We start from the raw sequence: 22,634 nt of genomic DNA, 5'->3' as shown, positions 1-22,634 counted from the left end.
TCACTAACAGAGACATCAAAACCAAGCTGCCTGGGGGAAAACGGCATCGCAAATACATGAAAGTAGGGGGAACTTTTTTCCCTACCGAAATGTGTTCCCTAACTGAGACATCAAAACCAAGGTGCCCGAGGGAAATCGGCATTGCAAATATATGCAAGTAGGGGGCATTTTTATATTGCAAGTAAGGGGAGTGTCTACATATAGTATTAGTTGCTGTAAGTCCAATTAAAATTTGCATTGGGTTGAATAAACACTCAGAAAGTAAAAATTATAAACGGAAATTACCTTTTCCATTTCAAATATGTTTTTTCTATATAAAAGTAATATGTTTTTACTGATGATAAAAATTGATAATTGTGTTCGGTATTGGTAATTATTTTATATTACATTGATGAGTTTTTTTTTGTTTCATCCATACATAACACAGGAGGCATCTCGTCTAGGATCACAGATTGCGGTTTTCATCATATCACGTTCCAATTCGGTATCTTTTATCTGATACGCGCCGTCCAACGACTGTTTACCATCCTTCTGTCATCATCACTCGGTAAACACTGATGGAGTGAACTAACAATATGTGGGATCCATCGTGAACATAATTTTCGCACAACAAAGTGTTCATGTAAAATCGCATATATGCTGGTGGAACTAATGCTTAGGGATGCCTCAATCTCACAATAGGTTACATGACGATCTTGCTTAATCATTTCGTGCACAGCATCGATGTTTTCTGGCACTACAGTCGATTTTGGACGACCTTCACGAAACTCGTCGGACAGCGAACTACGACTACGATTGAATTCACTATACCAGCGATACACAGTGGTTTTTGATGGAGCTTCATGGCCAAAAGTGGCACTCTTGTTGTGATAATCCACGTCGAAAGTCGTAAAAAATCATCGCACGAAAATGTTCACGATTCAGTTCCATTTTTTCGCCGAGACCAAACTTTCAACTAAATATAAAATAAACAAATAGCGTCCGTATGACAAAATGTTCTGAGTACGTATATCGTCAAAAATGTCAAACTTTACGATGGAACCGTCAGATGGACTCACATGACATCAGTGTTGCCAATTCCCGAAATATAAATAGTGACCCTCGTAACAATGATCGTGTAGGGTTGAAAAAATTGGAATGACGGGCCATAATAATTGCGAATACGGTTTTTCAGATCTTGTTCCATTATTACTGTAATAGGGCAGGGACATTGTCATTCGAGGTGTCTAATATACTGTGTGGCAACTGGTGTCAAAGTCTATGTGTGTGAGGCAAATTATTTTCTACCAGATCAGTGGCCCAAAGACAATTTTAAAAATCATTCACATTTGAATGAAAGTTAATACTTGTTGTTACTTGAATGCATAAAATACGTAGCACTGAACCATACATAATCAATCTTCTATCATTTTTCTGAAATCCCTACAAAAACTCATTATTATAAAATAGAATTACTATCTGAGGTTATGTTGATTTGAGATTTTTCTCCATTCGCATAAAAAAATAGTTAGTCTATTACATAGAGCAACATATTTGGAAAAAAAACATTATAGGGAGAGACCAATTTGTTGAAATTATAATTAGAAACAAGCTTTTTTTTTTATCCCATCCGTTTATTAGGCTCATTTAGCAATTCAGCTGTCACAGAGCCGAATTTATTCGTATACATTTTTATGTTAAGATAACTATTGTTGTATATTACACAGTAGCCATTTTTTTTTGCTTAAGATTCCTATCCATCGATAAACAACAAGCTTTGTTAGAAATAAATTCTTTTATTACTCTCAGGAAACCTTCCAAATACTTGGAGATGATGGTTATTTGATACAAGAAAATTAATTTTGATTGATAATTTTCATTTCGAAAATGTATTTATTTCTCTCACGGCCAGTGTTGCCACACGTTCAGATTTATCTGGAAAGGTACAGATTTTTTTGTTATTTTTGGTACAGATTCTGTACGGTACAGGGTACACATTTTCGTCAAAAAGTACATATTGGAATAGATTTTTTACTTACATTTGAGCCTGGCCGGGTAAGGAAGTAAAAAGTGTCCCCAAACCAAATCATCAGCTGTATGGAAAATATTCTATAGGATACTGAATAAAACATTTTGGCATTTTTTCCATCAAAAAATATAATAATAAAAAAAAATTAAAAATGCGGTGCAAAAAAAATTATATATTTTCTGGCATTTCGAAATTTTGAAAAAAATATAACTTTAAGACCCACTTCTGCTCTAATTTTTATTTAAATGCGTTCGAATGTGTCTTTTTTCTACATGTGGTGCAATTTTTCCTGAATTTTGAGGAGCATTGCGAGACACAAACATAATTTTCTTCATCGTTTGCATTAAAATTGCAGATTTTTATTTTCTTGAAATCGATCTTTTTATTGTATTCGTGGTTTTCAATTGTAAGATTAAAATTTTAAAAAAATATAATAATTTGGATTTTTTCAAGTGTGCTTCTCATTAATCCGAATGATCTTTGCACAAGGACTTTATTTTTTCTCACAAAGCTCCATCGTACTGCTGACACCTATGAATTTGCTAAACCATCTAAATCCAATGTGAAGATAGTCTCATATATTTTAAGAAACGAGAAATAATCTTTCTACAGTGCAATGCCCTGAATATATACCGACAAAATTTAGACATATAAAAAACAAAATTTAAATAAATATCAGAACAGTACTGGGGCTCTAAATTCCAAATAAATAAAAAATGACCAAAGACCAAAAAAACATTTTTTTGCGCAATCCTCTTAAAATTTCAAGAAAAATTACGCTACATATGGAAAAACAACACACACGAATGCATTTAAATAAAAATTAGAGATCTCAAAGTAATTTTTTTTTCAAAATTTAGAAATGCCTAAAAATATTTTTTGTACCGCGAAAAACACTTTGAAAAATCACATATACCTGAAATAGACGTAGGAAGAAATTTTAAATACAAACTAGAGTAGTACTAAGTCTAAATTTTAAATTGAAATAAAAATTAGTTTATTTTTTTAATATTTGATTTTTTGATGAATAAATTGTTTGAAAATATTTATCGATACACCTTAGTAAGATGTACTTTCAGTATATTGTTCATATTTTTGTCTCAAAGCTATTGAGAATGGCGTGAAAAAACGAAAAGGTGCATTTTTCACCATAGATCCTATGGTGTACCATATAAGGACTCAAATATATGGTACTGCTGCTAAAATGTTTTATTTAGTACCCTATACAATATTTTCCATACAGCTTACGATTTGGTTTGGGGGCACTTTTTACTCCATTACCCAGCCAGACCCTTGGGTAATATAAAAAAATATTTTTGTACCGCTCAACACTGAAACAAATCTGAAAAAATGACACATCTAGAAAAGCCGTATTTTAATATGAATTGGAGTAGTACTAAATCTAAAAATAAAAAAAAATAAAAATTTCAATGTTTTTTAGTACTTCAATTACTGATGAAATATTTTTTTGATAATTTTTCGTAGTAAGTAAGTAAGATGCAAATTTAGTATTTTTTTCGAATTTTTATCTCGAAACTTTTCAGGATGGCGTGGAATAATCGAAAAAGTACGTTTTTCACTATAGATCCTATGTTAAACCACAGAGGGATTCAAATAAACCTCCAAATTTTCTTATTTGATATCCTATACAATATTTGCCATACATCTGCTGATTTTATTTGGGGGCACTTTTTACACCCTTATCCGACCAGGCCCTTTGAACTAAATCGACCATATGGTTCCTGTTGGAGATCTTACGTTAGAACATAAGAAAAATAGTGAACCATATTTGAATTGTATAACTCAGAATCCCACTACATATTGTGAACCAAACAATTTATAGCTAGCTTGAAATTAGTATGCTAATTCGTATCAACCGCATTTCCGTTTTCTATCTTTCTCCCACCCGATCGTTGCGCGGGAAACCGACGACGATCGAGGTCGATTACACGATAGGATAGAATTGTTCAGTTCTGGTCGATACGTTATCGAATAAAGTTATATTTTCGAAAGTGAGGTTTTATTAAAACATAATTGGACTTCGACGCTTTGACGCTCAGTATTAGATCCCGAAAAGGACTTCGTCCATCATAGCATCGGATTCCACCGTATTATCGTCCGTGTCCGCCAGCAGTCGACCAGGTTCGCCGTAACACATTTTGGTGCCGAAACCCGGGACTGCCTGGTCATCATCATTCTCGACCGACCTGAGAGGTTAGCGTGGGTTGGCCTTGAACAATAGACATCGCTGTTCAAAGGAGTTTCGCTGCTGCTGTTGCTGCTATTGCTGCTGCTGCTGCTATTTCCACGGAATCTACAGGCGGGACATCACACTGCCAAGGCAGTCTTCTCGATCTGGACGTCTAGACGGGACACGGAATTCTTCACCACGTGGTCGCTGACGAACAAGGAACGCAGGTTTAGTCAAGAGAACCCAGGTAACCTATATCGAATAGGAGCAGGTGAGTGGACCAAGCTTTCTATTGTGAAAATAAAGCGAGATTGTGTGAAATAAACGAAGACATCGAAATGATATCAAAAAAGGTTAAGAAGCTGATTCTGCGTAGGAATAACATCGTTGGTTCCGCTAAATTGCTGAAAGCGTTTGACGTGAATTTTGTATTTGATCGCGATTTCCCTCAACTGAAGTTCCGTCTTGAAAAACTAGATGAGCTGTGGGAGAAATTCAATGAGGTTCAGGCGGAAATTGAATTAGACGAGGACTTAACCGACGATTTAGCTGAAATTCGAGCTTCGTTCGAGACTGAATACTTCGAACTGAAAGGGTCTTTGGCGAGAAAACTCGAAATTGTTACCGAGCGCACTGACCGACCTCCCACTTCGCCTGGTGTTCCACCTGCATACGCTTCCTCTGTTCGTCTCCCTGAACTGAAAATTCCTGAGTTCAGTGGAAACTTTGATGATTGGATGAATTTCCACGACCTTTTTACTACTCTCGTCCACACAAATTCCCATCTTTCATCGGTACAGAAATTTCAGTACCTGAAAGCTGTGCTGAAAGGAGAAGCTTTACGTCTCATTCAATCGCTTACTGTTTCATCCACTAACTACACAATCGCATGGGATCTGTTGAGAAAGAGATTTGACAACAAGAATCTGCTGATCAAGCAACATTTTTCGGCACTGTTATCTACTTCCTCAGTACGTAAAGAATCGTCAGTTGCTCTATCCAACTTAGCTGACGAGTTCGAAAAGCACATCAATGTGCTCAACAAATTGGAAGATTCCAACAATCATTGGAATTCGTTCCTTGTAGAGCTGCTAAGCAGTAAGCTCGACCCGACAACGCAGAAGGAATGGGAACAACAGCTCGATGAAACTGAACGACCAACGTACCAAACATTAGTTGAGTTTGTTCAGAAACGCGCACGAATTCTACAATCACTAACGCTCTCCCAGATTTCGAACCAAGTGAACAAATCCGAATCAAAGCACGAGTTAAAACCTGTCAGAAGTAAAACCTCCTCGTATCACACTACAAATAGTTTCCCGAAGTGTATCATGTGCAAGAATTCACACATATTATCCCAATGTGACGATTTTAAGAAACTTTCGCCACAACAACGTTTCGATGTGGCCAAGCGCCACGGCCTCTGCTTAAATTGTTTGAAGGCGTCACATTTGATGAAAAATTGTTCAGCTGGTTCGTGTCGAACATGCAGCAGACGACATCACACACTGTTGCATCTGAATTCACAGTCTTCGGATGCTGTCGCTCAATCTGAATCTGTGGCAGCACAGGTCGGCCAATATTCACAACTCTCACAATCGGCCACGGTTGTCGAAGCGCCACCGTCGGTTACGTGCATTGCCGATCAATGTCACGTGGTCCCTCGGGTTACGGGACTAGCCCCGTCGCCGTCGGATGGGCTTGTTAATCGCTCTTTTTCGTACGTACCTTCGTCGGGTACGCAGTCTACACCGTCATGCTCAGCCCGCTCTTCCTCGCAAGTGACTAATTGCCAATCCGTCACTCCAAACCAATCGTTCGTTTCGAAAGGCAGCACATCTGCTGTCTTTATGCTCACAGCGTATATCAAAGTTAGACACGCTGATGGCACTTATCTCTTCGCCAGAGCACTGTTGGACTGCGCATCCGAAGCCAATTTCGTTACCGAAGAACTAGCCCAAAAGCTTTGCTCAAAGCGCAAGCTCGCAGACATAGATGTTTACGGCATCAGTCAATCGGTCAAGAAAGTGAAACACCAAACAACTATTACAGTTGCCTCTCGCTTTGGATCATACAGTACTAGTATAGACTGTCTGATACTACCTACGTTAACTCGAGTTTTACCTACTGCCAATGTAGATATATCGAAATGGGTTATTCCTCGCCACCTCCCTCTCGCAGACCCTAAATTTAATATCGCTCACGATGTAGACATAATCATCGGTATAAGGAATTTCTTCACGATCTTAGAAAATGAGCAGATCACACTGGGCGATAGCATGCCGGTGTTGCGCAAAACGGTGTTCGGATATGTTGTCGCAGGAGAAGCATCGGTTCACCATAGTCCTGTGGTAGTTTGCAACGCATCAACTGTTGAAAACTTGACGTCAGCAGTTCATAAATTCTGGCAGGTGGAGAGTTTTGAGAAGGGAAAGGCATTCTCCCTCGAGGAACAGCATTGCGAGGAAGCATTTTTGAATACGCATTATAGAGCCGCTGACGGTCGGTACGTGGTACGTCTGCCGATTCGTGAGGAGTTGTTGTGTTCTCTGGGAGCGTCATATTCGGTTGCGAAACGCAGATTCCTGACCATCGAGAGGAAACTAATAAAAGATCCTACGCTCCAGGTAGAATACTCACAATTCATGACCGAGTACATTTCGTTGGGACACATGGAACAAATTGAACCAGATATGTCGAAACCACACTTTTATCTTCCTCATCATGCTATACAACGTCCCGAGAGCACTACTACAAAGACGAGAGTAGTGTTCGACGCCTCGTGTCGAAGCTCCAACAATCTATCGTTAAACGACCTCTGCTATATTGGACCCACAGTTCAACCACCGCTACTGTCTACACTTCTCAACTTTCGGTTGCCGAAGCACGCAATAACTGCCGACGTGGAGAAGATGTATCGGCAAGTTCTCATCCACGAAGAAGACCGTGCGCTGCAGCTGATCTTGTGGAGAGAGAACCCGAAGGATCAACTGAAAACGTATCGTTTGAAAACAGTGACTTATGGCACTGCTCCTGCTCCGTACCTCGCCACCCGCGTGTTAAACAAATTGGCCGAGGATGAAGCCGAAAATTACCCGTTGGCTGCTGCGAAAGTGCTGAGTTCTTTCTATGTAGACGATTATCTTTCGGGAGATGACGATGAGCAACGCCTGATAGAAACAAATAATCAGCTGATAAATCTGCTTCGTTGTGGAGGATTCAATTTGCGAAAGTGGTGTAGTAATAACCCCAACATTCTCTCACACATCCCCGAATCACTTCGAGATACTCGAACAGAGTTGGAAATCAACAAGTCAGGATCGGTGAAGGCACTCGGCCTCCTCTGGCACCCCCTTCCCGATCACTTTAGTTTCAACGTTCCAAAATTTTCATCGTCGGAAACGATCACAAAACGTTTAATACTCTCAGAGATGTCGCGCCTTTTCGATCCGATGGGGTTAGTCGGAGCAGCTATCGTCAGCGCGAAGATCCTTCTGCAATTAATGTGGTCGAAAAACTTTGACTGGAACCAAGAAGTTCCAAAAGAATTTCAAGATTGGTGGATCCAATATCGGTCCGAGATTCAGACACTCGCTGTTTTAAAAATTCCTCGCCGTGTTATGGTGGATAATCCTCGGGTACTTGAATTTCACGTCTTTTCAGACGCATCCGACAAGGCCTATGGATGTTGCGTCTATCTCAAATCTATCAATTCAATGGGAGAACGCAAATGCAATTTACTCATTTCAAAGTCTCGCGTCAGCCCACTCAGCAAACTATCAACTCCTCGGCTCGAGCTTTGTGCCGCTGTGCTCGCTGCGCAACTGGCCGAGTTTGTACTGGACGCCACAAAGATTAATTGCCCAGTAACGTACTGGACGGATTCGACAATAGTACTTCACTGGCTAGCATCGTCATCATCTTCGTGGAAAGTGTTTGTGTCGAATAGAATCGCCGAAATACATCGGCTCACCCGAGGTAGTATTTGGCGCCACGTTCCAACCACCGATAACCCTGCTGATCGAGTCTCACGAGGCATTCTCCCATCTCGCTTAATTGATGACGATTTGTGGTGGCATGGACCTCCGTTCCTACTCGAGGATGAGTCAAGCTGGCCGCCGAACAATATAGCGCTCTCGCCGTTACACTTACAGGCTCGAGAGACAGAAGCCAGACAAATAGTGTCCATGATAACCACCATTACAACTTCATTGCTTTCGGAATTGATCGAACGACACTCTCTTCTTTCTCCTCTGCTACGCAAGGTCGCTTGGATTCACCGATTTAGTCACAACGCCCGCGCGAGAGAAGCCCGAAATCATCATCGTGGCCCACTTACTGCCACAGAGATTGATATTTTTTTTTTTTTTTTTTTTTTTTTGGTCCCGCCTCCTTCCCCTACAGAGGTTTGAGCAAGACGAGTTATCTAAAAGATAATTTATTTATTTTTTCTCAACATTGAAATCAGTTTAGCAAACACAAAAAAAACGCACTGATTTTATTCACAGATATAAGTTCAAAAAAATTGCAATTTCCAAAGACAAGCCAATACTCAGTCATGTCCGCCACAGAGCCGATACGGTCCCGACGAGGCCCTTGCAGCCAAAGGGTCCACCAGAGCACAAGTCCAACCGCCAGCCTTGCTTTGGATTGACAATGAATATCCTCATTCAGAGAAATCGAGAAAATTTCCTTTACGAAAATTTCCTAGACCGGCACTTAAAAATCTTTCAATTTAATATCCTTTATATCTGTGGCACGCGCGCGACGCTCAAACTTTTGTAGACTACTTTTATTTTTTTTTTTTCAACTAATACAACTATAAAAACAACAAAATAAAAATAAAAATAGTCCATCATCACCAGTCCATCATGACAGACATAATAGAGATCAATACTAATTAAAAAAAAGATAATTTAAAAAAATTTTAGATAGTCTACATAATATAATCCGTTCAAAAAACTTCGTCAGGTTACTCAAAAACATTGAAAAACAAACTACCAAAAATTGTCCACATTAATTATCCGTTCGTATAAAACTTCGTCAATAAAAATCTTCGTCATAAAATTAAAAAAAAAATCGTTCGACTGTTAATAAAACACAGTTTTCACGTGTGAAATACAGTGCCTCTTAAATTCTGTAAGTGTTGTTGCGCATTTAATATGTCTTGGCATCGAATTGAAAACATTTATTCCTTTGAAGTACAACGAATTTTGTGAAGCACATGACAAGAAATTAGGTGTTCTTAATTCATTCGCGTTTCTAGTGTTATATCTATGGAAATCACTTCCTCTTTCAACTCGATCACACAAATATCGAGGCAGCAAACCGTGAACTACTTTAAAAATGAACACCATAGTTAAATAAACAATTCTTTGCTTCACGGATAACCATTTTAGAGCGTCCAGCATCAAAGATGAGGAAGTGAATCTATTACATTTTAGAATCAACCGCATTATTTTATTCTGCAAACGCTGTAATCTCGATATTTGTGTATCATTGGCTAAAAATAATATGGAAGAACAAAAGTCTAAATGAGGAGAGATGATTGATTTGTATAGCTGTATTTTACTGCACATAGTTAAATCGTTTTTCAATCGGCATAAGATTCCATACTTCTTGGCAATTTTCCTGATGACATTGTCAATGTGAGTATTGAACTTGAGTTTGTCATCAATAATCACGCCAAGATATTTAATCTCCCGAACGCGATCAATGGTCTCATCATCAATTATAATAGAGACGTTTTCATTAGAACGATTTCGCGAGATTACCATAAATTTAGTTTTATTTATATTCAACTTCAATTGCTTATACTTCAACCATCTACTTAAAGAACGCAAATCTCCATTCAAATATAAAACGACCTGATTCAAATCATTAGCTGCAATGAATAACACAGTATCATCTGCAAAAAGGTTAATATCACAAAATCGTAAAACTCGTCGCATGTCGTTGATGTACATAATAAACAGAAGGGGCCCTAATACACTTCCCTGAGGTACTCCAAGATTATTCCCTACGGGACTGGAAATTGAATCATTAAAAATAGTCCGTTGAGTTCTGTCATACAAATAACTTTCAAACCATTTATATGCAGTACTCGTAATTCCAAAGCGCTTAATCGTATTCAACAACAAGGGCCTAGAAATTGTCTCGAAAGCGCGTTTCAGATCCAAGAAAACAGCAATGATGGTATCTTTACATTCTAATTTCTCTTTCCATTTTGCTAACACCAAGTTCAATGCGGTTTCACAGGAATGTCCTTCTCGATATCCCGATTGTTCTGGTATTAGCAAAGCGTTGAGATTTAAATATTGCAACAGCTGGCCTTTAACAACTAATTCTAATATTTTCTCTAATGTGTGCAACATGTTGATGGGACGAAACTCTTCGGCTTTAATCGTTCCAGCAACCTTTTGAATAGGAACTATGAAAGATTCCTTCCACACCTGAGGCACATGCCCAGTTAATAAAGACTTATTAATAAGGTCCAGCAAGATGTGACCAATGACATGAAAGCAATCTTGAATAACTCTAGCATTGACATTATCCACTCCAGCCGTTTTACCTAAAGAAAAGCAAATAGTTCTAAGTTCATTTAATGTAATTGGGTGAAATCTTTCAAATCTACAATTACTATCAACCGGCTGTCTTATTTCATCAGGTTCATCGACCAATTCAATGGACTGATTGATCAATGAAACACTATTGACGAAATAATCATTAAACTTGGATACTATAGCCTGTTCAGACTGTTCAAGTGTGCCATGAAAAGCTATGGACCGCGGTTTACTATTACTAGGTTTCAATAAAGATTTCAAAATTTTCCATAACTCTTTGCTGTTGTTTTGATGCTGATCAATCTTCCTCTGAATATATTCACAACGAGTTTTCTTAATCGATTGTGAATATCTATTGCGCGCGATCGTGTACATATTCCAGTGATTTCCATCATTTGTTCTACGAAATTTGTTGTACCATTTGTCTCTCTCACGTTTAAGGCGCAAAAGATCCAAATTGTACCAGCTGTTCGAGTTTTTCAAAGATACATACTTTTGCGTAACTAGCTGATTTGTACACGTTTTCAAGGTAATAGTAAGAACAGCTGCTGATTCATCTAAATTATCGACCTCGAATGGAAAATCCAGGCTTCTCATCACAAGATTCGAAACAGCATGTTTCGAATATTTCCTCCAGCACTTTAATTTAACAAAATCGTCGTTTGGCACGAAATTATCTACAATATTGATAACTAAGGTCTCATGATCGGTTATTTTCAAATTGGTATCAATGACTGTGTTAATAGTTTCAAAATTGGAATAAACATGATCAATTAAAGTTTTACTGTGCCTGGAAATACGCGTGAACTCATTTACTGTTTGTTTCAAATTGAAGAAATCAGATAAGCGCTTCAGATGGTTCGAATTGTAGTCATCACGCCAATTGATATTGAAATCACCAGCTAATATATTTAATTTGCTAGAATCAAGGAACATTTCGAGCCAGTTTTCTAAAATTTCAACAAAACGCTGATCACTTGAGCTGGGGCTATGATACAAAACACCATAATTACCCATCTTCATGCCACGTTCAACTGTAATGCCCAAAAACCAGTTTCCATCAATAACTTCGTTGAGGCGAAGATTGAATTGAACTGATTCTTTGACATAAATAGCAACACCGCCAGTATGTCTAGAATGCGATAAACAAGCAGCTACATTGTATCCCGGAATACTATATTGATCAAATGATTCAATTTCAATAATATGTGTTTCTGATAATAAAACTAAAAGTGGACGCTTTTCCTCAACAATCTGACGTAATGCTACGTAGTTTGTTGACAACCCCGCAATATTCAAATACAGAACATGAAATTGATTCACAATTCTTCTGGAACATGGTTGCTATTTATTGAAATGCAAGCTGCCTTTTTTCAATTCATAAAGTCTTTTGTATACTAAACACTCAGAACTAAATGCGGCATGGTTGACGTCCAAATTCATTTTACGTTCTCTATTCATTTTCAAACAATTAACACATTTCAATACAGTTGACGTGCACTCAGATGTCTTGTGTTTCTGACTACACCTAGAACACGTTTCACAATTTTGTTTGCAATCCGTGCTCTTATGTCCAAATTCTCCGCATTTGAAGCATCTTAACACACTAATCGCGGGAACTACGGAGCACCGATCAAACCCCACATTTATTTTTTTCGCACTCAGTAAATTATTATATGTGTCAACATCTACTTCAATCATAGCGCTATACTTATTGTATGTGAAGCGTGGATTTTCGAAAACTTTCAAAACTTTTACATCTTTTATTGCGATGTTTTCATTTTGACTCTTTAAATAGTCAATGAATACGGCGGAGGAATGCTGATCGCTCATGCCCACAATTTTTAATCTTGGCACCGATATGGGAACAACAGCATGGTAATTTTCACCCAAATTGCTTTCAATATCATTTTTGACATCATTTATGTTGGCTCCATTTGAACACTCGACAATGATGGAGCCATCTCTACCATTCCTAAAATTCCCAATTTTGTGTGTTTTTGGATCTAGTTTTGTTTTTAAATGCTTACGAGTTTCCTCGCAAGCTTGTTTGGACTCTTTGGGTTTTATTACAATAACCGACTGAGTTTTACGACTATTTTGCTTGATACTATTGCTCTTTATATTATTATCAATAGCATTGTTTGACCTTTTGACTACATCCGCGAAACTTATGTTATTAAGAATGACATCATCATTATCATTATTCTGATATTTACGTTTCTTCCGTTTAGGAATGTTTTGGTGCGATTCAGAAGGAATTGCACCAGGTTCATCGAGCGAATCATTCCTTGCAGCTAAATTATTCTGCGCGGTAAATGTTAAAAATGAACTTGTCATAGAATCCAATCTCTCACATATCAATTTTTCAAGAGACTCACATATATTTTGTCTCAAATCTTTCATACCGCACTTTAGCGCGCTGTCTAGCTGAGCCGTAATGTGATCTCGCATGTCCGTAAGCGAGTCAGAGAGTGAAGATAGTTTCATCACCTCCTTCTCTACCTTTCGCACACCCGAGATAAGATCACTTTGCTCACCACAACCCTGGTCTGATAGACAGTCATTACATTTGAAAAAAACATTTACGTTCTCCGTGATAAGCTTTGCTGTCGGCCTGCTCAGAAGTGTGCATTTGTAGTGGAACACTCCGCTACACTTACCGATACAGCAAACCGGCAGATCGCTTACCACTATCCCCAGTTTACACACCGAACATTCCATAGCCAACACAGATTAAAGCGGGACGCTATACAACCATACAGAGAAGAGAAATAAAGAAAGAATAAACCGCCACGGCTGCTATACAAGTAAAACAGCACGCCGGGGCCGGCTGAAAAAGGCAAAATTAAACAAGAATCGGTTGTTGTAGGCAACCGTTCTCCTACTTATCCTGATTTCTCAACAAAAAGGGCACGCGAACGAAGACTTCTTTCGCTGCACAGGGCAATATTTCACACTAAATATTCATAAACTATCACAGCACAAAACACAATACTATGTCCACCATGATAATTCTCTGTGTGTCCAATTGGCATTGAAAACTTTGATTAAAGTCGCTCAAAAGGAATACTTTTCGCTAGAAATCGATTTTCTAAGGAAACATCAAGGTCCTGCACGAAAGGAAATGACATTTAAATCGCCGTTGAAAAAGCTTAATCCTTTCCTCGATTCAGAAGGTTTGCTGAGGATATTTGGACGTCTACAAAATCTGGATGCTCCTTTCGATACAAAATATCCCATAATTCTTCCATCGAAAGCGCATCTAACGTTCCTGATTGCGAAGGCGACCCACTTTAGAATGCTGCATAGCGGACCTCAACTACTACTAGCCACCTTGAGACAGCGTTTTTGGCCAATCAGGGGACGAGACCTAGCTACGAAGATCGTCAGAGAGTGCATGGTTTGTTTTCGATGTAAACCCAAAAGCATCTGCCAGATCATGGGACCACTACCAGCTGTTCGTCTTACGCCTTCGCGTCCGTTCGTTAGTAGTGGCGTCGACTATTGCGGACCGTTTTCTGTTCGTCCACCGAACCGTCGAGGTTCGTCAATGAAAATATTCGTCGCAATTTTCATTTGTATGTGGTCGAAAGCAGTGTATATTGACATGGTCTACAGTCTCACGACTACCGCCTTCGTGAACGTTCTTATTCGTTTCTTGTCGCGGCACGGTAGTGTAGCTCATATTTATTGCGATAACGCGCGGACGTTCGTCGGAGCAAACCGCGTGCTCCAGGAATATCGTCGCGAGTTCAACGCGATGCATTGCTCCGAGAAACTCGCTTCGCATTGTGCTGACAATGGAATAACCTTTCATTTCAACCCTGCACGATCACCCCACTTTGGAGGCCTATGGGAGGCCTCCGTCAAGACCTTCAAATATCACCTCTACCGTATAATGAAGGATTCGCTGCTGATCATCGATGACTTCCACACGCTCATCACCCAGATACAAGGAGTGATGAACTCTCGTCCGTTGATGCCCTTGTCCTCCGATCCGGCAGACGTGATTGCCCTAACACCTGCGCACTTTCTTGTGGGAGAGCCAATCAATTCGCTCCCGCAACCAGATTTGTGTGACTTTCCTGACAACCGTCTTAACTCATTCCAGACAATGCAGAAACGTTTCCAGCACTTCTGGAAGGCTTGGTCGCGCGACTACATCGGCCAACTGCAGAACCGCCAGAAATGGCCAGTGGTCCATCCTGATGTCGACGTAGGCACACTCGTTCTGCTGAAGAAGAAGTCAACACCACCCATGAAATGGAACCTTGGACGGGTGGAACAAATTTTCCCAGGAAAAGACGGACACGTGCGTGTGGTCCAGGTCCGGACCGCACAAGGTACTTACCGACGAGCCATTACAGAGGTGTGCCCACTCCCTATCGAGCAGCCTCGCACCCAAGACATCAGCGCTACAGTTCCTGCAGATGCACCACCGACCACCCACTAAGCAAGGAGACGCTTGGTGGTTAGTTGAAAGTGGCTTTCAACGGGGCCCGGCATGTTGGAGATCTTACGTTAGAACATAAGAAAAATAGTGAACCATATTTGAATTGTATAACTCAGAATCCCACTACATATTGTGAACCAAACAATTTATAGCTAGCTTGAAATTAGTATGCTAATTCGTATCAACCGCATTTCCGTTTTCTATCTTTCTCCCACCCGATCGTTGCGCGGGAAACCGACGACGATCGAGGTCGATTACACGATAGGATAGAATTGTTCAGTTCTGGTCGATACGTTATCGAATAAAGTTATATTTTCGAAAGTGAGGTTTTATTAAAACATAATTGGACTTCGACGCTTTGACGCTCAGTATTAGATCCCGAAAAGGACTTCGTCCATCATAGCATCGGATTCCACCGTATTATCGTCCGTGTCCGCCAGCAGTCGACCAGGTTCGCCGTAACAGTTCCCGAAGAAAATACTTCGCCAGCTTTTAGAGGGCACTTACGTGCACTACCAGCGTCTTGATAAACAATATGATGAATAATATGAAATTATATAAAAATATAAACAACATTTTTCAATACATTCAAATACCGATTATAGAGCTTTTACAAAAATATGGTCTCACGAAAACCATTTTTTCCGAATAGAATATTTACCCAAATGTCACAATCTTATATGATGAAAATCATGTTTATGTGTAATGTTTATACTATTTCGAATCCTTAACACGTTGAGCCCTCAATTATTCTTGCAGTGCTTTCCCTTCAGCCCGCATCGAAAACGTTTGCACAATATCAATGGGGGTCCTAGCTACCAAAGATATTTATTGTGTAGAAAGAAAATTGTCATAAATACGACTAGTCGGTTATCTTATTGTATATCTTTCTTTATATTTTTTATTTTGCCAGTGATGTTGATCACTCTCAGCTCAGCTCTCATATCATAATGATAGGGACCGACGCAGGGCTCAACGTGTTAATTGAAATGTCCAGCGATGTCTATGCACTTTCTATTATTTATATGAGAAGGGTGTAATACGCACCTCCTAAGCGAGAATGGATTTACCTTGACCGTGCTCCTAAAATTTCCCCTACAACTCCGTCAGGAGGGGAAAAGGGGGGAATTTGGACCACCTAAGCAAATCGCCTAATATTTCCAAACCAATACGGTCTTAATACAAAATGCCACATTGTATACTGAGCGTGTTTTCTGTTTCGTGTTACGTGTTTTCTCTCAATAAATAATGTTTAATCATTATATAAAGCTTCAATCTACCAAATATATCATAAAATAAAAGAGATGATTTTTGGACATTAAAATTTGATGCGGGGTGATTTGGACCGTCTGTGGGGTGATTTGGTCCAGTGTGTGTTTCATCGAAAAAACATACTTATGTTTATGTAAAGTATTTTGGAATAATGTTACAATCAGTAACAATGTTTTGGGATCGATACCAGGTGTCTTGGCCAGATTCCAGACCAGAAAAGTTGGATTGACACCATCTCGAATTCTGCATGAATCTTTTCACTGTTGGTCGTGCAATTTCAAACACTTTTGATGCTTGGTCAAAGAAAATCCGTTCTCGATGGCCTGCGTTGCTCTTTCAAGCTCCTCCTTCTTCCAACGGTGTCTGTCCATCCTCTTCTTGTGATTTAGCGCATCTGGAATCAATTAGACCAAAGAAAGTCTCAAACCTGTAGGACCAATTCACCCCACAGAAACGTGTCCATGTCACCCCACACATCACGCAAAAATTAAAATGCAGTTAATTTCATTTATTGTTATCAAACGTACAGTTTCGCTACATCAAATTGTTCCTCTTCTGTAGGCGAACAGAGCTTTACTACACAATATACGAAAAGTTTGTTTAATCAGCGTGAAAAACCTTCAAACCACGATCGGAAATTCCACATTTTTTGACGCTCAAAGTACTTGCTGTATTTATGCTACCGTTTCCCTCTACTTGTGAAGTTTTACCAACGTTTTTTTACTTTAGGTACATACGATTCAAGAATAGAAGAAAATGACACTATAGAAAATCCATGTTGAGCCGTAATTTTTGAGATAAAGGGGTGGTCCAAATCACCCCGTGTTACCCTACGTAGATTAGTTAACCCTCAGTCATATGTCATCTGTTCTTCAATCATACGGTGTTAAATGGCCCAGCAGAAGTATAATATGCCCATGAGTTGTTTCTCTCAGAGACTAGAAAGCTCAGAGAAATAGCTTGTATGAATGAGAGATTCAATCAATCTATTGACGAATTTACGATGGATTTACAACCAGATGGCGCAGCGAGTAAAATGAGGATGTTTTGTTTTTTTGGTATGGAATTCGTTCAAATTTTCTAGAAAAATCAGAATTTATCTTCAAATTTCCCGGTTTCATGTATTCTTTCCACGCTGAAAAGGTTAGAAAATCATCATTTTACAATGTGCTATGTGTATTACGAGGAATGGCTTGTTATAAGTATTGTAATTTTAATTTTTTTCAACTATGTAAACGATGAATAGGGTGTTTTGCGCTAAAAATACTGCAAATTCTTCTCGTATCGGCCCCTACATAATCAATGATATCAGCCAATTTGATATGATATCGATTCCATCGCAATTATCCATAGTATCAATAACCGGTATGCATTATCAAACATAAAATTTTCGGAAATTATCTATGACTTTGGACAAATCGCGTGTTGAAACCATCGTAAATATACAAAACTCCAACTTTCTTACCATATACTGACGACATTCAATGGCTGAAATGTATCTAAATTGAAATAAAATGAATAATCACCACCGAATCTTGCTTTTCAGTGCGTAAAATAAACAAACACCCTCACTTTTGTGGTTCTGAGCTCTAATGTAGATGTCGCATGAGCTGATTCAGCTTTGCGTAAATTCGTCAATTCCCTTCATGCCCACCAGCGAAGAAAAGAAACCGTTTCTCTGGTGAGCGTGTTCTCCCAGTATTCGTGCATTAATTCTCCAGTCCGCGCCTTTGTTTTCCTGCATTCTATGAGCACATAATATAGATGCCAGATGTGAAGACATGTTTTCGTTGTCAAGACATTTAATTTTAGGAAAACATACTGAGGTGTGAGTGTGTGAAAACAATTGTGTGATTTATCGAACATGATTTAGAAATATCGTTATGGTTTGTTCATTTTTGTTCATTATGATTACATTTGAAGACATTTATTCATGCCATGCAGAAATATTTGAAAAAATCATCTGGCATCCCTCAAATACAAGCTATTTCTCTCGTGAGAATGTTTACGACCGAAAGCGAGCAAATTGCTCCGATCTAGGGTACGCCATACTGCTCGATGGTAAGCTGATGCGGAAAATATCAAATTGAGAAAGAAAAGAATCCTTTCTTATCATTTTCTTCATCTGAGATATGAAAAGATATGAGATAAGCAACAAAAACCTTATAGAAATTATGTAGAAAATTACATCGAAAAGAACATTATTTTTCTTTTTTTTAAAGCATGTTATAAATGTAAAAATTTCATGGTAGGATTCTATCATTGACTAGCACGATTCGCGTCATCGAAGGTACGGTGTCGCCACCTATGAAAGTTTCGCGTGTGAGTGAAAAATATGTAAACAAACCGTTGCATATTTTCTCTGTAATTAATATACTGATTTCTCGAAAACTTGTACCATGTTTATCTTACAATTAGTGGAAATTGTTGAAAAATAGTGTTTCTTAGCTGTTTCGATGCTCCGAACCAAAATTTTTGTCATTTAGTAGTGAAAAAAAGCCGTTGAAGTACACCCTCTGTCAATCTACCTGCGAGAGAGGTAAACCGAATTAATGAAATTTGATATAAAAATATCCGCTTAGTGTTCATAAAATACCTAAAATACAAAGATCTGGCTTCTATTCAATCAGTGCTCTAATATTTTTCAAAATATTTTCCTTAGAACGTGTGAAATATGGACGTCAAAAGCTGCGCAAATTGCCCGGAGAACATGCAAGTCGGACGAAATTTGCTTGAAGCTGACTCCGAACAATCTGCAAAATTCAAAAGCCGTATTGTTTGTGTCGTCCCCGGATGTAAGCAGAGATATCGCCCCGGAATTTCTTTTCATGCCTTCCCTCCGAAAACGGACAAACCGCGGTATCTAGACTGGATCCAACGACTACGACTAAAGATAGAACCTACAAAAACCTCCCGTATTTGTAGCCTCCATTTCACCGTGTCGAACTTCTACTCTCCAAGTATGTGTAATACACGCCTTGAAGCAATAATATTATAATTTTTTTAATTATTATTATACTTTTTATAGCAACAAGCCGTGCCACTGATCGCTTAATTCTTAGGCCATCAGCAGTTTCCGACTTGAATTTGCCACAACCTCCCATCAGCGAAGCCAGGAAAAGACTTATTGAGGGCCGTGCTGAACGTGCTGCAAACCGTGCCAAAGTTGGGGCAGCGATGGACCAGAGACATGATACACCAAACCTTTCAGATCTTGCCATCAGAGGCGAATTAATTACTTATGATTCAAAACACGTTATTGCACATTTTGCACGAAACAGTTGGACTGTTTCGGCCTTTTCCATAAGTGCGAAAATACGAATAAAAGTGCGCTCTAACATCGAATCATGTTGGTGTCTTCAGCGCACTTATTCTTCGATTGATAACGAATAAGTGCGCTGAAGACAGCAAATAGATTTGATGCAAAGTCGCACTTTTATTCACATTTTCGCACTTTTGAAAAAGTGTGAAACAGTCCAACTTGGTGCAAAATGTGCAATAATAAAGAAATAAAATAAAACATACTTAAGCAAATGATACAAAACAGCCATGACGTGTTTGCACTTCCCTTTGCCAGCTTTACAGGAACGCGAAAACAACCATTTGGAGAAGGAGATTTTCGTACGAATTTTTATTGTATGGGGTTCCGAGCTTGGAGATGATGACTGGAGGCAGGACGAGAAAATACTGAAGCCTTCATCGTGAACTTCTTTAACACCAACTATTAAAAGATGTCCAGCTTTGAATACTCTCTCGCCTTCGACGACTAAACGGCTTCCACCCACAGCGTAATCGAACACATCCGCAAACTCCACAGCCACGTAGCAGGTTTCATTTTCTCCGACTGATGGCTCCTGATAATGCATGAAACAAGGTCACAGAAAAACACTTATAAGTTAAATTCAGCTTAAGCTACGGCAAAGTTTTTTTTCACTGCATAAGGAAAACTCATTTTCCAACCGTTTGGAAGATAAATTTTGCACACAATTATTAATTTTTATTAAAGATTAGTATCCTGAAAGTTTGTTTACTTTTTCACAAGTAAAGACAGTGTCCTTTGGATGCGGTAAGAAAACGTTTTCCCCTGCAGTAAATTTATGTGATTTAACTAAATTAGCATCCTAGAGGGTAGTTCTTTCGATACATACTCACCATTACAAAAAACGTTAAAAACGGTGCGTTTAAAAATCACATTCTTTTTGCAATTCTTTTTTGACATTCGCTTCACGCACACAAGCTGTCAAATTCAGCTTCGTAGTCGCGAATTGCCTATAACCATTGCATTTCTATTCTTGCTGGTTTACGCTGGCTTGCTGGCTTGCTGGTGCCCGGCAGGCGCGTTTTAAACACATCTCCTCTACGCATCTCCGTCAAGAAAAGAAATCTTGAATGTATGCCGCACAGTCCCAAAAAAAATGTCATTGGAATCTATGAGCCGGCTTGACCAAATTACCTGTCAGAAAAATGTATTTCCATGGACTAAATAAAGGCCCAAAAACAGCCTAATAACGATATCTTCTCAACCAAATACAAACTAAAAAGTTTATGCAACACGGCTATCTATATCGGTATTTATCATCGGTCTGGTGGACATTCAGATAATTTTCATGACTGCTTCAGACACTTGAGTATTTTTTGTCTCTAAATTAGCTTCTGTGTTTACATAATGTTTATGATTAATGTTATTCTGCCATCAGATATTTCTGTCGGTGAACCAGCGATTGTATCCCGGGCGGCTGCTTTTGATTCTAATTGAATCCCATCGGATGCCCTCCGCCAATGATTAATGAACACAGTTCATCGTTTCTGATTTCGCTGTCTTTCCGCTGATCAAGGGATTCAAGGGATTAGGAATCAAGCAAGATACATACACATGGCGGGGCATTTTTTCAAGCACGCAATATATTTATTTTGAGATTTTTAAAAAGTTTGTAGACTGGAATAGACTAATGATGTTCAACCACCTGAAGCAAACACGTGTTTCTGAAGGATTCTTCTCACACCAGCAACCCATCAAAGTAATTAGCATCGTGATAGGTATTAGATACAGTCGAAATATGATCCGATTCGGAGTGGTTTCATTCTTCCGTTGTTCATAGAAATGATGAAGTGTACACTTGATATCAACCCAATCTTCACCATCGTGGCATAGTAGTTCGAAGTAGCTGTCACACATTATAGGCATAGGATATCGGATATTCTAGCAGAAAGATTTCAGTATGATAGTATGAACTTGTGTCATATTCTGATTGACTTGGTTGTTGCCTAAGGTTAATTACATGTGACGCTACTGAAAGCAACTGAAAGCAGGAACAATGAATCGAGCCGAAATGATGTATAGATATCAGATATCAATCCAATAATCAAACTAAAATGTTTGCCGATTCATATATGGGTCAATTATCGTCTGCACATTATAAGTCAGCCAGGAGGACGAAAAAATCGACCAAAATATAAAATAAGGATAAGCATCCTCCCTACCGTATAACTCATTGCGGGACAGAAAATTTCACGCTTCCAGAATGGAGGACATTGACATTGACGAAGGTCTATGAAATTAATCTTCTAAGTTTTACGATTGATGGAAGTACAACCAGATGAGACGAGATGATGACGAGATTTTCTTTACGTTTTTCAATAAGTTATTTTTCGGCGTAATCCGCTCTTTCCACTGTGATTGGCATAAACGTGCCTGCACCCAAACTAGCGTTGGCAGAAAACATGTCATCTTTGGCAGAAAAGATGTCATTTCCTGGTATGAGAGTCAAATGCGCAAAAAATGAGCTATTTTGAAGCTTAAAAATGGTTTGTATGTATGCGAGCAGACATCTCTTTCTGTTTTCTTTTCTCTTTTCATTTGGGATTGTGCAAAAAAAAAAGTCAATACGACATCAATGGGGATCGAACCAAGGCCGGCTGGAATGCGAAGTTACTCTACACGACCACTAGAGTGCGTGCGATTTGGCACAGGGGCCGTGCCGTGCCAAACAAAAATGGCACAGAAATTGAGTGCTATGGCACGGAACATGGCACAGTGGACATCCATACTTTAAGGGGTGACCCTCGAAAAAATGGTTTTTTTGCATTTTTGGGAAGCCTATGTCCTCAGAAATGTTGTCTCGAAAGAATTGTTCGATATTTGAT

At 39.0% G+C, this 22,634-nt stretch overlaps 2 protein-coding genes across 2 annotated transcripts; both read left to right on the top strand.

The window, feature by feature from the left end:
* The first annotated feature begins 4,537 nt into the window (after positions 1-4,537).
* LOC129773553 (uncharacterized) lies at positions 4,538-15,218 on the top strand. Its single transcript, XM_055777166.1, has 2 exons — positions 4,538-8,464; positions 13,746-15,218. Exons 1-2 carry the CDS (start codon positions 4,538-4,540, stop codon positions 15,216-15,218), a joined length of 5,400 nt encoding a protein of 1,799 aa, XP_055633141.1.
* A 3,757-nt stretch (positions 15,219-18,975) lies between these two features.
* LOC129773552 (uncharacterized) lies at positions 18,976-19,883 on the top strand. The gene is made up of 2 exons (XM_055777165.1): positions 18,976-19,450; positions 19,519-19,883. The coding sequence occupies exons 1-2, from the start codon at positions 19,165-19,167 to the stop codon at positions 19,881-19,883; spliced, it is 651 nt and encodes a 216-aa protein (XP_055633140.1). The 5' UTR covers positions 18,976-19,164.
* Positions 19,884-22,634: the final 2,751 nt, after the last annotated feature.

This window comes from Toxorhynchites rutilus, chromosome 3 (assembly GCF_029784135.1).
Source record: "Toxorhynchites rutilus septentrionalis strain SRP chromosome 3, ASM2978413v1, whole genome shotgun sequence".
In the NCBI taxonomy this organism is placed as follows: Eukaryota; Metazoa; Arthropoda; class Insecta; order Diptera; family Culicidae; genus Toxorhynchites; species Toxorhynchites rutilus.
The sequence above is the reverse complement of the archived record's forward strand: the minus strand, read 5'-3'. Positions and strand labels throughout refer to the sequence as shown.